Raw genomic sequence first — 17135 nt, 5'->3', positions numbered from 1 at the left:
AGTCAGTATTTATGTAACTATTTTCTTCAGTGTCCGTGGAAATACATTGGAACAAAGCTCTTGGAGATGTTTTGTGGCAATTTGCGTAGTGTGGTAGCTGCGTGCAATACATTGTGCCGTGAGGATTTCTGCTGATAACTGCTTCCACCACAAATTGCCAAAAGGAGTATTTCATACAAAGGAAGAAAATGCAAAACAAGAACTGGAACATATAATAAATGTTATCCAAATATCAATAACACAACTCACTGGGCTACTTGCACATTTTTGTCCGTTTCAGTAATTATTAAATTAGTCTTTTTACACACAGTCGCTCATTTACAGGAAATTACAACACAGAAAGATTTGCACTTTTACTGCATATTGGAAATTTTAAAAATTCAGTTCTGCTGAATTCTGCACCTTCTCAATAGCAGCAGCAGCAGCACTAGTCTGTCCAAAGTTGCCAGTTAGAGAACAACACCCAAAAAACATCACATGTAAAAGAGATTACTGCAAACTGTGTAGCGTCGTCTTCATAGACTGGAATGTGTAGACTGATTTTATAGTGCCCTTACTCCTTGGTAGTTGTTGTTTTTATTGTGATAGTCAGTCCATCAGTCCAAATACTGGTTTCATGCAGCTCTCCATGATAGTAAATCTTGTGCAAACTGCCTCAACTGTGGAGAAATACTGAAGTCTACATCCTCTTGAACATTCCCCCCCCCCCCCCCCCCCAAATATCTACCCAATGAGCATGCATAGTTGCAGATGCTTCAGGGGATTGTTACTTGGACAATCCCTGGAAGCATCTGCAACTACATGACTACCCTGCAATTCACACTTATGTGCCTGGCACAGGGTTTGTTGAACCACTTTCACACTATTTCTCTACCATTCCACTCTTGAACAGTGTGAAATTATTAACAAATGAATATTTTTGTGTGAGGTCTAGTTTCTCATATTTTATTACAATGATTATTTGGGCCTGTGCAGATGGGCAAAAACATAATATTTTTGCATTCAGAGGATAAGGATGGCGATTGAAATTTCATGAAAAACCCTCGCTACAATGAAAAAATTTATATTTAATGATTGCCACCACAATTCACATATCATGTCCATAGCACTGTCTTCCCTATTTGACGATGACATGAAACGAGTTGCCCGTCTTTGAACTCTTTCAATGTTCTCTGCCACTCCCATTTGATGCAGATGCCACACCACGTGGCAGTCCTCCAGAACAGGGCAGACAAGTGTAGTGTAAGCAGTGGCCTTAGCAGACGTGTTAGATTTTATAAGTGTTCTGCCAATAAATGACAGTCTTTGTTTTGCTTTGACTGCAACATTATCGATGTGGTTGTTCCAATTTAAGTTATTCAAAATTGTAATTTGTAAGTATTTAGTTGAAATTACAGCCTTTAGATTTGTGTGATTTATCATTTACTCAAAATTTTCTCCACTACTCGTGTAGCTGCCTCCTGTGTTTACTGGATCTCAGACCTATTAAACAGAACCTGAAACTCCACCACCTTATGAAGCAAGTCAAGGAATTTGCAGCCTGCACATCACAGAACTTTCTGAGCCTGTAATTCCAACTCTGCACTCAGCTCTGTACCAAAGGCCTGCAGCCTCCCGTCGATGATACTACAATTTGTTAGCTCTGTCTTCATCTCACAAAAAAGACTGGAAGCCTTTACCAATTCAGAAAGGCACTGGAAACCAGAGATAATCCCTTCTGATCCAAAGGGACACACATCGTTAGTACCAACCTGCAGCTGAGTACATGCTGTGTTCCTCACGGCATCTTGAAGGAAGCCTTCCACATTTAGGCTTACTCCCCAGCGATCCACACAGAGTGCATACTAGCTTTCTCCCCTCCTTCGGAGCCATATCCGTAAGGGGCCCCATTAAGTGCCTAAGACTGCAGCTTCAAGCTACCCGTAACCCCATCATCTGTGACTTTCCAGATCTTGCAGGCTGAGAGCCTTCTTCTGAAACAGGACAAGTGACTGTACCTGGCTCAGCATTTTTATTAGCATCTGAAAACTGTTTGTCAGACAAAATGGGGAGGCCTTTCGATCGTTACCCCAGAAAGTCTTTCACTACCTGCCACAGCTTGAGATGACCTCGTGCTCAACCACAGGTGAAGGATCAAACCAAGTGCGGACAGTAAGCAGGGTGGGCACAGTAGTGGACTGATCAGGTGACGTGTGATGTGTTGGACATCCCGTGGATCACGTCAGCTGGTACCACTTCTTCTATGAAGGTGACTGTGTTGTGCAAGTTGACGGCATTATTTATATAGGGCCATATTGTTTGAGTAGGTGAGTCCTGTTACCTGTTCTGTCACCGGTAAATGTATGAGAGTCTTTTGCGTACCTTCATCCCAGCCCTTCCAACACGGTGTGTGTGTGTGTGTGTGTGTGTGTGTGTGTGTGTGTGTGTGTGTGTGTGTGAGTAGGATCATTTTTATGCAAGATGGTGCTCCTCTGCACATTGCATAGTCAGTGAATTGACTGCTGCAGAGACATTTTGGAAATGTTAGAATTATCAGCCATCATTTCCCTACAGCCTGGCTATCCAAATCACCTGATTGCAATCCACACTTCTTGCTGTGAGGAGGTTATCTGAAAGATGTTCTCATTTTGCTTTTTAAGCAGGATGCGGGTTTTGGACTCATGACAATAAAAAATCAGTTTTTCCCCTCTAATGTGGTACAACCCGTATGCCTGTCGATGATTCAGTGACTCTGCTATTCGGTGAGAGGTTATCTTTACTCTTAAATAATTTACAAAATTAAGATTATGAGAACATTGTTTTATTGCTCATTGATGTATTATTCTAATGTTTTGGTCTCAAAAATTCATCTGTTTCATCAGGACTCATTTACAGTAGCAAATCTGTGATATTTCTTTTGAAATGTTTGTCTCGTAGCTCTGTGGTACACAGAGGAATAGCATTGAGAAATTTAGTGAATTTGTTAACAAAGTGCTTTTGTGGTGCAATGGAATATTACCAGGTCTGGTTTAATGAAAGTTCAAGTAAAATAATTTATGTTTGTCAGTCACTGTGACTCGTTTAGGTAAACTGTTTTATTTGAACTTTTATTGTCAAAACAGTTGCAGTTTCCTTAAAAACATGCCAACGTGGATGACATAAGGTCAGGTCTAGTTTGTTCAAGGTATTGTACCTGTGGCACACGTCACACTGTTGGTACTGATAGTAGTTCTCCTCAATTTACGTTGCACATTGCAAAATATGTGCAATGATGAAAGAGTCGTAATCTTAAGTTTTTGTAGCCTAAGTCTGCTGTGTGCTCTGGGACCAGGCTGCATATTAGTCTCACTGTCTTTTTTTGTAGTTTAAATACAGTAGTCGCCGTCTTTTGGTCACCTCAGAGAATGGTAATGTACGTTATATGACTATGCACGAGTATTTTTTATAAATTAATCTCCAGTTGGCTAGTAAGGAAAGAAGGAAAAATGGATTTAAAATGTTATATTCAATTGTACCCATTTGTTGACATTACTTCTCCACACTGTCGCCACCCAAATTTAAACTTTGCCATACTGTGACACCAGCATCTTTATTCCTTCATCAAATAATAGTGCCACTGGTTCTACAGCCAGTTGTTGAAAGCGTCTTTGAGCTCATCATCTGTCTTGAAGTGCAGAGTAGCCACCCATTCCTTTATCCTGGGGGAAGGGACGAAAGATGCTTGTTGCCAAGTCGGACAGTAGGGAGGATGTTAGAAATTTGCCTAGCCAAAAAGCTTTAGTATTTCTGTTATTCTGTTCACAGTTGACTTCGCACATTGTCTTATAGGAGAATGGTTCCGTTGGTAAGTGTGCCACATTGTTTTGTTTGGTCTGTCCTTCAGAGTTTCGTAAGAGTCTATACGGTGAAACTGTGACAAACACACTGTTCTCATTTGCTACTCTCATGAAATCTGTTGTCAAAATTGCTTTGGACCTCAAAATGCTGTAATCATCGTTTCGCAGTCAGACAGCATCTGCTTTAGTTTTTTTCGCTTATTTGTAGAATGAGTATACTGTTCAAAGGTTTCAGAGCTCAAGAATTACACTCGTGTCTTGTCCGCAGTCACAATTCTTTTCAGAATTTACTCCCCCTCAAAACAGCAATGCTGAAGGATATGAAGGCCAAACCCTTCTTTCAGTGTTGATAACTGAAACATTGTGGTACTGACTTAATCTTTGAAATCTGAGGTCTCACAATTGTGTCAGCATGTTGTACAAGCCTACCAGCCACATCAGAATGTATTCCTTGATCTTTTTCCTAATGTACATCTCTGTGACCGGCCTCAAATTTTCTGCACCACTCTCTCGAAACACAATCACTCTTATCTTTGTCCCTGTACACACGACACAACTGACAACAAATCTAGGTGGCACTGCCTCCTCCCGATCGAGTGAGGCAAACGACAGGACGCTCTTCGCAACTGGTGAGAGACGCAGTAACGACTTCCATTTCAGTCGCTTGCTGCTTACACACTGACAATGTGACAGAGAGCTGAACTGCGCAGTGTGACCCTCAAAATGCCCTTTTTCAACCACGCAACCTCCACGAAGCTACAAATATGTGTTCATTTTTTTAAAACAGTGATAGTCTGTTAATTTATGACTAGCCCTCATATTGTTTTGTGAACGAGGTTGTTAATTTACGACGAGCCCTTATATTGTACTGTGAACGAACTTGCTCTGACTGGAATTGCTCGACAACGTACTGTCCAGGGTACGGGGGCAGCGGTCACAACACGTCGGGCAGCCAATCTGCGGAGAGCTCGCAGCCCGGTGCGGGCGCCACGGTGCGCGGCGGCAGTATAAGTGGCGGCACTGGTGGGAGCCTGGGCAGGGGGAACCGCGGCTCCCTGGCGTCGGCAGGCAAGCCGTCGTCGTCCACACTCGCGTCGCTTGCGGGCCTGCTGGCGGCTGCGGAGGCATCGCAGGCGGCCAAGTCCGCCGCGGGTGCGGCTGCGGTTTCTGCGGGAGGAGACCAGGCGCCGCAGCAGCAACAGCAGCTGGGGTCACAAGTGAGCGTGGCCAGCGTAGCAGTGTCCACGGCCGCCACGGCCACCAATGATCCGGACGACAAGGAGCCCATCCTACAGAGGGTCAGAGTGAGTATGGCGAGCAGACTGCGATTTCTTGCCTGTATGAAAGTGTATTATGCTACTGGAAAGTGCTAGGTGGAATGTAAATAATATAAGAAGTAAAGGTAACATCTCACCAAACAGTTTAGGAATTGAATAGTCGATTGCCGCATAATCGTGACATTTGCTCGTTTGAGGAGAATGAATCCTTCAGAGCTGTAGAGGACACACACACACACACACACACACACACCAATGAGGCCGGGTTACCATCACCACTGAATTCATTCACTTGGCGTGGAAGAGTGAGGAGTAACTATGCCGTTAGTTCAAAAAAGTTTTGAGACTGGATTAATAGAGAGTAGACAAAAGTAAAGGTGGTTGGTTTAACACTCCAGGCATTCTACATGGTCTCCACCCACTCAAGTGCAATTCACAGAATGTTCATACAAGTGTGTGAAATTCAGAAATGTTCAACTCACATGTATCATCAAAGTGAAGTCTGCAATTTGTCATTTAGTGTTAGGTTTGTCCAGAAAAGAATTGTCCAGATTTTGCAGTTCAGTCAAGTCGCAGTGGGTACCCATAAGTCACCACCACCAGTCTTTCAGTTTTTTGGATGGACTGTGATATTTAGTTCTGAGAAACATGTGGAGGGGAAGGGTCCAGATGGCATGCTTTGTGAACCAACCATTAAATTCCAGCATTTTGTGCCTTGTATGGTGTTCCACCACTCTGGTCTTAACCACAGTTTGGCAGCTGTGATTCGTTCAGTGGGCAGCTGGTCAGTGGTGGCACACACCTATATGCTGTGTAGAAGTCACAGCAAATTTACTATATGACTTCATTGCTTTCACTGGTAGCCCCACCTCTCGTGTGATAGGATATGCCTGTCACGTGACTGGTGTAGGTTGTGATGGGTGGATTTATAGGACTGGTCTTGCACCTGGGTCTTCCACAACGATGTGACCCACGTGGCAAACGGTCAGGAGTGGGTAGGGAAGCATAGTTTGGGGAAGGTTAAAAAGGAAGGGCAGGTCACTCAGACCCCAGAATAGGAGTGACCTGCCTGTAGTGGTGTAATCCTTTGCACCTATTCTTCTCTGCTCTCGTAGAAAGGAAGTAATAGTGTCAAGTACTGTGTACTTTTACTTTCAAGCATGTCTTGACCACAGTAATAAACATTTCCCCTCCTGAAGATACATTACAACAAGCACTTCTATCTCATGATTTAACAGGAAACCTGAATTTGAGTTCTGAAACATTAATTTGCCAGAACACACTGTGTGAGTTTTGTTTGGCCCACTTACTTGTTTGTCTACATTTTTCTAGTGCATAGCTATGTTGGGTCATGTGACGACATCAGTTATAGAGGTGCAGCCTCGCAGTTGTAGAAGTGCAGCCTCAATTGAAGAGCACAGTATTTCTGGGGAAGCTGTATAGGGTATTCCAGGTGGTGATATTAACTTTTGAACTATGGGCTGAAGAGAATTTTCTTAGGTGTTATGAGGATTGTAGAATCTACATTTGTATGGGCAGCTGAACAGATCTGAAATCTTTTATCAGCCAACAGTAACGAGATTGAAAATCATTGCAGAATTCAGGGGGACTAGTGGAAAGTGACAGTGTAAACCTGCTATGAGTCGGCACTCACTCAGGAATTGCTGGTAATGAATGCGAGTGTAGTCTGGCCAGGGCAGGGCTGATGACTCCATTTGTGGGGCCAGAACTAATGTGATGGTAATAACGTGTTTTACGTTGGTGGATAAAGAGGCGGCACACCGGACATTGGACTAAAACGTAAAAACAAAAGCACAGCGAGATAATGGTGCTGAAGCTGTGTTTAAAGAGAACTTCTGTAATCCATGGCTTGAACAGGAGACAGGTTAAACTTGTGGTCAGTCTAATGACTGGCCACGGGAACTTCAAGAAGCACATGCATACAATAGGAACTAAGAAAGAAGCCCCTAAGTGCAGACTATGTGTTTCAAGGGTAAAACTTCACCACATTTCACCTTCCACCAAATTTTGGTTAACAGTCAACCAGTAAATAAACATCTAATCCTTTTTAGGGATACCAGTTGACTGTTCCAGAATGACAGGGAGAGATTACGCACAATAAACTTAATTTCAGTTTGTGTAACAGGGGTCTAGGACCAGTGTTGGTGTACCTCCCTGGTTAAGTCAAATAAAATAAAAATCAGTGGGTGAAACTGTATCATTGCAAATTTGAAAGCAGTGACCTCTTCCTATGTTTGCAAAGCAGGAGGAAGAAGAAGTGTTAAAATAAATAGATCTAAATATAAAATTACACCATTTTACAAAAATACTTCTCACATCACACCAATTGAGGACTGTCTCACTTTCTTCTTGTTGTTTTCAGCAATCACAGAATGCATGCTGCATCGGCAGGCTGCTTCTATCTTATTTAGTTTCTCACTGTCTGTCCATCCTGTGGGAATTTCTTATCCTGCGATGTCCTTCTCTGTGTCACCTTTCCATCATGTGCGAGGATGGCCCAATGGTCTTGTTGTTTGGAGAGTGCCCTCAAATGGCTTCTTAGGAATTCTATTGGTTTCCATTCTAGCCACATACCCAGCCCTTTGCAGTCTCTTATTTTTTAATTTCTGGACAGTATTGGGTTGCTTCATTAACTGATAAATTTCAGTGATCTTTTGAACTGTGCACGTCATTCTCCAACATAGGTCCCCAGATTTTTCACATCACTTTTCTTTCAAAAACATTAAGTTTCTCTATTTTGTTCTTGGTAAGTGTCCATTTTTCAGAACCATACAGTGCTACTGGACAGATAATGTTGCTACATATCTTCATCTTTGTGGTGGTTGAGTTGGCTACTTAGAGCATACAGACATTTTGATTGTGAGGCTGTTCTCTCTTTTATATCCAATGTTATGATATCTTTACTGCCAAAGTGTTATCCAAGGTATTTAAACTGATGAACGTTTTTGAATCTAGAATGTTGGTCAGTTTCAAAGTGTGGACTTGGGTTTATGACTTGACCATTTTCCATGTATCCTGTTTTCTCTTGGTTCATCAAAAGTCCCATTTTGCTGGCACTTTGCCTGAGAGATCTGTACATGTCCTTCAGCTCTTCTTCTCTTTCACTGAGTAAGACTACATCATCTGCATATGGCAGGAGTTTCACTTCACTGTGTTCGAATCGGAGACCATTGTATAGCTGTAAATTACGGTCTCGAACCACTTCTTCCATCACGAGGTTGAAGAGAACACATGAAAGAGCATCTCCATGTCATAAGCCTGTTTTTATTGGGAAGTTGGGAGATGTGGATCCTTTGAATTTCACTGTTGCCTGCAGAGCCATCTATGCACAATTTATGATTTCACAGTGTGTTCTAAGTACACCCAGTGTGTTGTAGAGGCTACTTCTGTGGATGCCATCATAGGCTCATTGAAAATCAATGAACAGGCAGTGAATGTTTTTGTTAAATTCCCAATATTTCCCAAAGATCTGCCATAGAGTAAACAGATTGCCATTTGTGGAACAATTTGCGAAATCCAGTATGGCATTCTTGAATAATGCTTTCTGTGTAAGGCATAATTTTGTGGAGAATGAGCCAACTACATAAGTTGTCAGAACTTTGTATGTTATGTTCAGCAAACTGATTCCTCTGTAATTTCCACATTTCATTTTGTTTCCTTTCTCATGTATGTTGCACATTATTGCACCTTCTAGTCTTTAGGTACTGTTTCAGTTTTCCGCATCATTGTGATAAGATTATAAATTTCTTTATATAGTTTGATTCCACCCTCATTTGATATCTCTGCTGATATCTGGTCCTTTCTTGAAGCCTTGTTGTTTTTCAGCTTTTAAATGGTGTGTAGTACTTTGTGTTCTGTAATGGTGTATTTGTAAGTATTACTGCTGTTACTCTTGATCATTGCTTAGTTGAAAGTTATGTGAGGCTGAGTTCAATTTAACATTTCTGAGAAATATTCTTTCCATTTTGCCAGAGTATCTTCAAGCATATTCCGATTTTTTATCTCTTCTGTATAGATTTTCATTTTGATAACCTCTCGTATTGTTCTTTGTATACTAAAACATCTTTGAGCCTCTGTTCCTGTTTTCACTTCTGTAGATTACAAGTCTCCAGTTACGTATTTTCTTTTGTCTGTTCGTAGAACTCTTGCTGTCTCTCTTCTCGCTGTGTTGAAGGTCTCTCTCCTGTCCTCTTCTCCTTATTATGCAGCTGCAGCATCCTGGCTTCTTTTCTCTATTCCACTGCTCTCTGACACTTTTTGTTGAACCATTTCTGTTTCTTTTTCTTGTCCAATGTCTTTATCCCTGTCCCAAGCCTTCCCAACACTATTTTCTTCCCCAACTTTGTGCAATACGGTAAACTGGTTATTAATTTCAATCACATTGTTTCCTTTAACAGATAATTCCTTTAGTCTTTCGATATTGAACTTAAATTTTGGCATGTATTTTGGCTGTTTATTCCGAGTCATCTTGATTTTCATCTTTCCTACCACTAGGAAATGAACTGAGCCACAGTCTGCTCCTCTGTATGTTCTGACATCTTTTATGAATGAACTGCATTTTTGGTGAGCCATAACATGGTCAATCTGATTTACAGTTTTCCATCTGGAGAGCACCATGTAGCTTTGTGAATTTCTTTGTGAGGGTACATCATTTGTTTGACAATGTGAAGTTGACCATTTTTAATCCATTTTTGTTTGTGATGTAGTGCTTGCTATGTTTTCCTATTGTGTGGCTTGTATACTTACAACATATTATAGCTTTTGCCTGATTGGGAATTATAGTGTCATTAGCTGAAAAATTATGGTTGAATGTGAAGGTTTAACTTGCTTATGCCTGTCAAAAGGAACAAAAGTGACAGAAGGAGTTAGGTTTAACATCTTGTCAGTTTTGAGGGCATTAGAGAAATCTGAACAGACTGCCTCATTATCACGCCAAATTTAGTAATCTGTAACTTTACAGGCCGTCCCATATGTATGAAATTTTGAATGTATTTTGCTCTGTCGAGTATTTGATGTTTTAACTATAGAAGATGTGCATACAGTTAATTTTGATTCATCCACTGGTGATTTTTTTTCCCCCATCAGATACAAGATCCAAATCAAGTGTACGATGCCATAAATTTGGGAAGGCGTATTGACGTCGTGTGGCCAGACGAGCACATGCAGGCGAGAGGTGGTCGATCGAGTTGGAGGGACTGGCTGCCGGAAAGGGGTATGGAAGGCCAGGTGAGCTCTTGCTGGAATGCCAGCTTCACACATGTTGTACAGAAATCACGGATTTCATTCATTCAGTATTTGTTAGATTTTATTTGGAGCTGTCTTTTAGGGTTAACTTTCCTCATGTCTAAAGCAGTATGTTCAACTGGCGCAGAACCAATAATAGAGCTGGTGCCTAACCGACAATACTGCATTACATACCAGCAATTGAGATGAAGCTGTTAAATTACCAAAATTTAAATATATATATTTATGTGAAAATCTTGTATGTTGTGTGCCCTACAACTTGTATGCGTTCAGTAAAGGACATTTTGTTGTACATCATGAGCTGCACTTTGAAAGTAATCATATGCTACAACGATTTTTGGGCATATAGCCATAATCAGTCATATCTGATATAGAGGGATAAACAAAACAAATGTATGGCAATTAATGTTGATAACGCAGAACATTTTTATCCCCTAAAGTAGAAACATAAGCTTATTTACACACAATGCACTTATACATCAAACAACACGTCTTTCTAGTATAAAATCCTGATGATAGTTAAAGTTCATTGCCATAGATTTGTTTATTTATCCTCTGTATCAGATGTCCGAATACCGATATGACAAACACTTTCAAAGTGTATGGTGTACAGGATAACCTTTATCATATGTATATTTACTTACCATTGTTGTGGAATATTTGTTGTTACAGTTTTGCTCAAACAACTGATACTTTCATGTATTCTGCTTATTTTTTGTTAACATAAAGAGTGTCACATTATAGTCTAAATAAATTTATTACCATACATACAACATGTTGTAGTACAATGAACAGTAGTGAGTGGATCAGAATTTAAAGTACAAAAACTGTAGCTCATTCACAGCTGAAAATAAACTTAAAATACTGTTCCCTGCAATCTCTGTCATATGCTTATATGTTACACACAAACAATTAGGATAGTTCAGTTCATTTTTACATGTTCCGTAATTCTCTCTGATTTTAATGACATCTTAATATTTACAAAAATCATGTGCCCATTTATTAAAAATCAGTATTTCTTCCCAGTTACATTATTTTATGCAATCACTTTTTTATAGTGCTGGGCCCCAACATTTGCCCTTATTTGTATGACATTTTATGAAAGGATAGTTAAGATGTAACTCTTCAGGCTTTCCCAGCGATCTAATGACACCTTGGGTTGTCGAGTGTTCTGCCGGATATCAGTGTCATACTTGCACGATATTTCAGTCACGTAGCTCGTGAGCGTCATCAGGTGCGACCTGAGACTGCTCCTCGATGCTGAGTCGCAGATAGGCACAAAAAAAAAAAGACTGTCAGAAAGTGAACTTTCAGCCAACAAGGCCTTTGTCCAAAATAGACAAGACACACACACACACACACACACACACACACACACACACACACACACACGTGTCTAATTTTGATGCAGTGTAGGCTGAAAGATCACTTTCTGACAGTCTTTTTGTTGTGCCTCTCTGTGACTCAGCATCTCCACTGTATGGTGAGAAGCAACTGTCCTTTTCATGATATTGTTACATTCCATCCTGGATTTTCAATTGTTCGATTTTGTATGCCATTTCTTTGAATAATTATCTCCATGAAAAACTTTTGCTTCTTATGACAAACATTGAGGACAAATTATGTACTGAAGCAATGGAACTTGAGTATTTTTATCATTGGCATACAAAACTGGTCAGAACACCGTTGCGGAAACAACGAAACAATTTAAACAAATGCAAAATCTCCATGTTTGTTGATCTTTTAAAGAAGCTCAAACTTTAGCACAGACTCCAATGTGAGATGCTTATAATAGTTTCCACAGTAAAACTTTGTCTAGAAACCTGGAAAAAATCCAAAGATATTCTGGTTGTATGTAAAGTATACTATTGGCTAGACACAGTCATTGCCTTCTCTGCGCAGTAGCAATGGAAATACTGTTGACAATACAAAGGAAATACTATCCACGACAGTTCTGCAAAAAGCAGAGTCACTAAACACAGCCTTCGGTAATCCGTCACCAAAGAAGACAAGGTAAATATTCCAGAATTTGAATCAAGATCAGCTGCCAACTTATAAGGAGATATCATCAGATTAGTAAAGCAATTTAAATCACTTAACAAAAGCAAATCTTCCGGTCCTGACTGTATACCAGTTAGGTTCCTTTCAGTGTATGCTGATGCAATAGGTCCATGCTTAACAGTCATATACAACTGGTCACTCTATGAAAGCTCTGTATCTAAAGATTGGAAAGTCGCACAGGTCACACCAATGTTCGTGAAAAGCGGTAGCAGTAATCTACTAAATTACAGGCTTATATCATTAACATCGACTTGCAGCAGGATTTTGGTACATATATTGTGTTCAAACATTATGAATTACCTCAAAGACAGAGTCTATTGACACACAGTTAACACCGATTTAGAAAACATCATTCTATAAGGGGGTAGTTTGAGTTGTTGCTCGGATGATGATTACATGAATATTTTGTCAGGATTTGTAAGCGGTGTGTCCTTGAGGTATGGCAATACGCAAAGACGAGAAGTAAGTTTAAACAGTTTTATTAGCAAAGGCGGATTATAAAACATGCTCACTACGCGTACCCATCATCACTGTGTGTGACATCCTAATTACGGTCGTATTGAAAGGCTCCATGGTGAGCTAAGAAAAAAGACATATTCGCGCCTGAGGCCGCGCTAGTTAATATTGCACACTGCGGACAGTGGCCAGTGGCATACTGTCCATCGCAGTGTGCCAGACGTGCGTCTACTGACCAAGCAAATTGTCAGCTGGCGAGCTCATGTTAACGTACCGAATGGCTGCACGCAATCCGTAGACCCTTACAGTTCTTATGAAACACAACTGGATCTTTACTCACATGAAGTGTTGAGTGTAATTGACATAGGCTATCAAATTGATTCAATATTTCTAGGTTGTTGTACCACACAAGTGACTTAGAGTGAAATTGTGTGCTTAAAGAATATTGTGACTGAATTCATGATTTTCTGTCAGAGAGATCATAGTTCTTAGTAATTGACTGAAAGTCATCGAGTATAACGGAAGTGATTTTTGGCATTCCCCAAGATAGTGTTACAGGCCCTCTGCTTTCCTTATCTACATAAATGATTTAGGAGACAATCTGAGCAGCCATCGTAGATTGTTTGCAGATGATTCTGTCATTTATTGTCTAGAAAAGTCATCAGAAGATCAAAACAAATTGCAAAAAGTTTTAGAAAAGATGTCTGTATGGTGCAAAAATTTGCAATTGATGCTAAATGACAAAAAGTGTGAGGTCATCCACGTGAGTGCTAAAAGGAATCAGTTAAACTTTGGTTACATGATAAATCAGTCAAATCTAAAGGCTGTAAATTCAACTAAGTACCTAAAAATTACAAATACGAAAAACTTAAATTGGAAAGAACACATAGAAAATGTTGTGGGGAAGCAAACCAAAGACTGTATTTTATTGGCAGCACACTTAAAAATTTAACAGATCTACAAAAGAGACTGCCTGCACTATGCTTGTCCGTCCCCTTTTGGAGTACTGCTGCACAGTATGGTAATCTTACCAGATAGGGTTAATGGGGAACGCTGAGAAAGTTCAAGGAAGAGCAGCATGTTGTGTGTTATCACAAAATAGCGGAGAGAGTGTCACTCACATGATACAAGATTTGTGGTGGACTTCATTAAAAGAAAGGCATATTTCATTGTGGTGGATCTTCTCAGATAATTTTAATCACCAAATTTCTCCTCTTAAGGCAAAAACATTTTGTTGACACTGACCAATGTGTGGAGAAATGATCATCATAATAAAATAAGGGAAATCAGAGCCTGATTGGAAAGATATAGGTGTGCATTTTTTCCGCACACTATTAGAGATTGAAATAATAGAGAATTATTGTAAAAGTGTTTCGGTGAACCCTCTACCAGGCGCTTAAGTGTGATTTGCATAGTATCCATGTAGATGTAGATAGTTTTTTTTTTTTCCTTATGATAAAGTCAACTTATAATGTTCACATTGTTAGAAGTTATTTGTAGATGTTACATAACAAATATGAAATCAGTTGTCTACTATGTAAGACAAGATGTGATAAGCAATGTGCAACATTATGTATGTTTGGATTTATGGGTATCATAAACTTCAGTCTCCCTCCCCCCTTTCACTGTATTCATCTAATATCCCCACCCCAACTCTCTCTCTCTCTCTCTCTCTCTCTCTCTCTCTCTCTCTCTCTCTCTCTCTCTCTCTAGTTTATTAATCTCTAGCACATCAACTAGATCTGGAGGGCTTACATGTTCCAGCAATTAAAGTTGGCCACAGATCTGCTGCCAAGTGTCTTAAACAAGTGACCTCAGAGATTACAGTTGTGTATCCCTTCCCCTTTTCCACTTTCTAATTACTTTCTTTCTCGTCCCTTCCCTGTATCCAGCTGATATCCCCCCCCCCCCTCTCTCTCTCTCTCTCTCTCTCTCTCTCTCTCTCTCTCCCTATGTGTATATTTTACTCACAAAGGAAAAAAGTAACACAAATTTCATTTACTTGTTTCACAGGTTGTACATAGATGGGTGCCTTCACATCGTGACCCCAACCGTCGTTCACATGTGGACCGTACAATTCTCCTAGTGAAAATTGATGACAAGTATGTTCCAATTGCAGAGAGTGGAACGCAGGACCTAGGAGCAGAAGTTTAGCAGGTAAATTAGTTGTTTGCACATTGTGATTTTGACAACAGAGTTTCTCAGATGATGTCTCTTCTTTCTAAATGTACTACAGAGCGGATGACACCTGTGCACAATGTCAGAAATCCTATGGCTGCGCTAGTGGTGCTAAGAAAACACGATTATTCAGTGAATCATTTATTTTGACAACTTTTACAAAGGGTGGTACAATGTTGGCTGTAGTTGCCTCCTGTCCCGGTCACGTACAGACTCTACGGTGTCGGACGTTGCACCAGTCCTTGCGCCTGCATCCTCGTGAGACGTCGTTCCTCTTGCATTGATGCGGATGCTTAGTCCAGCTTGGTACAGCATGGATGGCTGCTACTGGCAGAGGAAGTGTACTCGATCCCACTCTGTGCCTCTTCTTCCCCAGACCACCCCCATCCGCGGTGTGGTGTTGAACTCAGTACTGCCTGACTGGTAGGCCACGCACCTGGAGGCACTTAGGTGTACTGGAAGGTGGTCTGCCATCTTCCATCCCACACTTGGAGAGGACAGCACCTGGTACTGCACTGCTGTTGGTAGTTCATCAGCTCTCCCATCACTAGTGGTTGGTGTGACACAGCATGAAGTTTGTCAGTGGAGTTCAGCTCTGCCGCACTCCACAGCTCGCTGGCACTGTGCTGGTTGAGCTGGGACGAGACTTACTAAAACAGCATTGTCATGGAACGGAATATGATCAACAAGGACTCCACGGTTCCCATTGACCTGAACCGTTCTCCTCTACTTGGAGCTGGGGCTCTGGTATTTAAAGAGCTCTCCACGGTGCTGTGACATTTGTTTTACTAGCGATGACCGCATGTGGCCTCGTTATTCTGTTACCCTTGCTTTTGTGTGAATGAGTGTGCATGTTATTTTGCATAGTTGCTGTCCTTTTCTGTTTTCCCACTGCATGTGTTCTCTCTCACTCAGCCACTGCAGCGTTGCAGACTACGGTGCCCGCTTGTCTCGTATTGATGTGCTTCCTTGTCCACCACTAATCGTGGCATAACTGGCCCATCTTACGTCAAGGTGGTTGAACTCTGTTAAAAATTATATAACTTGGAACCCGTATTACTCTGTGCTGGAACATTACTACTGATAAAGCTATGTTTCACACACATCTGTCTGTGCACCAAATTTTAAACTAGTTTATCTTAGGCCCCTCCCCTATTATTGTTTCTGTTAAAAAGCAGCAGCATTTTCTCGCCAATGATCATAGTACTTCTCTGATTTAAGACCTGTCTTGGCATTATTTTTCTTTTATGATCTAATTTGATAATTACAAAAACTACTGAACACTGGTTTCAGATCTTAAGCATATAAGCACCGATAATGATGTTGCCGAGTTCTTTTGTGGGGAGCCGTTCGGCCCTAAGTTGACAAGCCTACAGACTCAACTGAACGGTACTTAGAGTAGAAGTAGAACCAAAAATAACTATTAGCATTTCACTGGAAGGCTCAAAATTATTTGACCAGTTTTGTTTTGTGGATGCTATAGTGCAGACACTATAACATGAAAACTGGAAACAAACGAGAACTTTCACCATTCAACAGGCCAGAAGAAGTGTGGGGGAACAAATGCCACTTCCCCCTCACAGGGTTAACAGCATATACTTTTGTTCTGTCCTTCCGTGAAAACAGAGGTGACACACAGATTACTGATCTCTTGTGACATGATGGGGCATGTACTTGCATGGTGTGCTGGAACAAGATTAGTGTTCACTCATTTCACAAAGCAGAGCAGATCATACAAAGCATTTAGTAACTTCTGTTGCACAGTTGCGTCCCGAGATTGACATTTTTATAAATGAGGCAGTTCATGCCTGACCTCTACAAGTATCCTGTGTTATGCGAGCATAGCTCAACACCCCGCCACCCCCCCCCCCCCCCCCTTCCTCCCACTCAAACATAAAAAAAAATCTGAAACTGACGCATTGAAGTGTCCACATAAGTAACAACAGGAGGTACTAGACATAAAAGATGCTTGGTCACACAGCCAAGTCATACATTGCCAGCTATGGTATGTGTCATTCGACTTCACACAACTGTCCTGGCACCATACCATAACTTAGGAATCCAAGGTTACATCACTGAATTC

At 40.9% G+C, this 17135-nt stretch overlaps 1 protein-coding gene across 6 annotated transcripts in view; it reads left to right on the top strand.

Moving 5' to 3' along the window:
• LOC126292314 (pecanex-like protein 1) overlaps positions 1-17135 on the top strand; it is a 274150-nt gene that overhangs the window by 247110 nt on the left and 9905 nt on the right. For all 6 annotated transcript variants that reach the window (XM_049986247.1, XM_049986250.1, XM_049986251.1 and 3 more), the window contains 3 exons: positions 4734-5119; positions 10199-10339; positions 14888-15031. In XM_049986247.1, coding sequence (XP_049842204.1) covers positions 4734-5119; positions 10199-10339; positions 14888-15028 — 668 coding nt within the window. In that variant the 3' untranslated portion in view covers positions 15029-15031. The remainder of the gene's footprint in view (positions 1-4733; positions 5120-10198; positions 10340-14887; positions 15032-17135) is intronic.

This window comes from Schistocerca gregaria, chromosome 9 (assembly GCF_023897955.1).
Source record: "Schistocerca gregaria isolate iqSchGreg1 chromosome 9, iqSchGreg1.2, whole genome shotgun sequence".
In the NCBI taxonomy this organism is placed as follows: Eukaryota; Metazoa; Arthropoda; class Insecta; order Orthoptera; family Acrididae; genus Schistocerca; species Schistocerca gregaria.
This window is presented reverse-complemented; position numbering and strand designations above follow the sequence as displayed.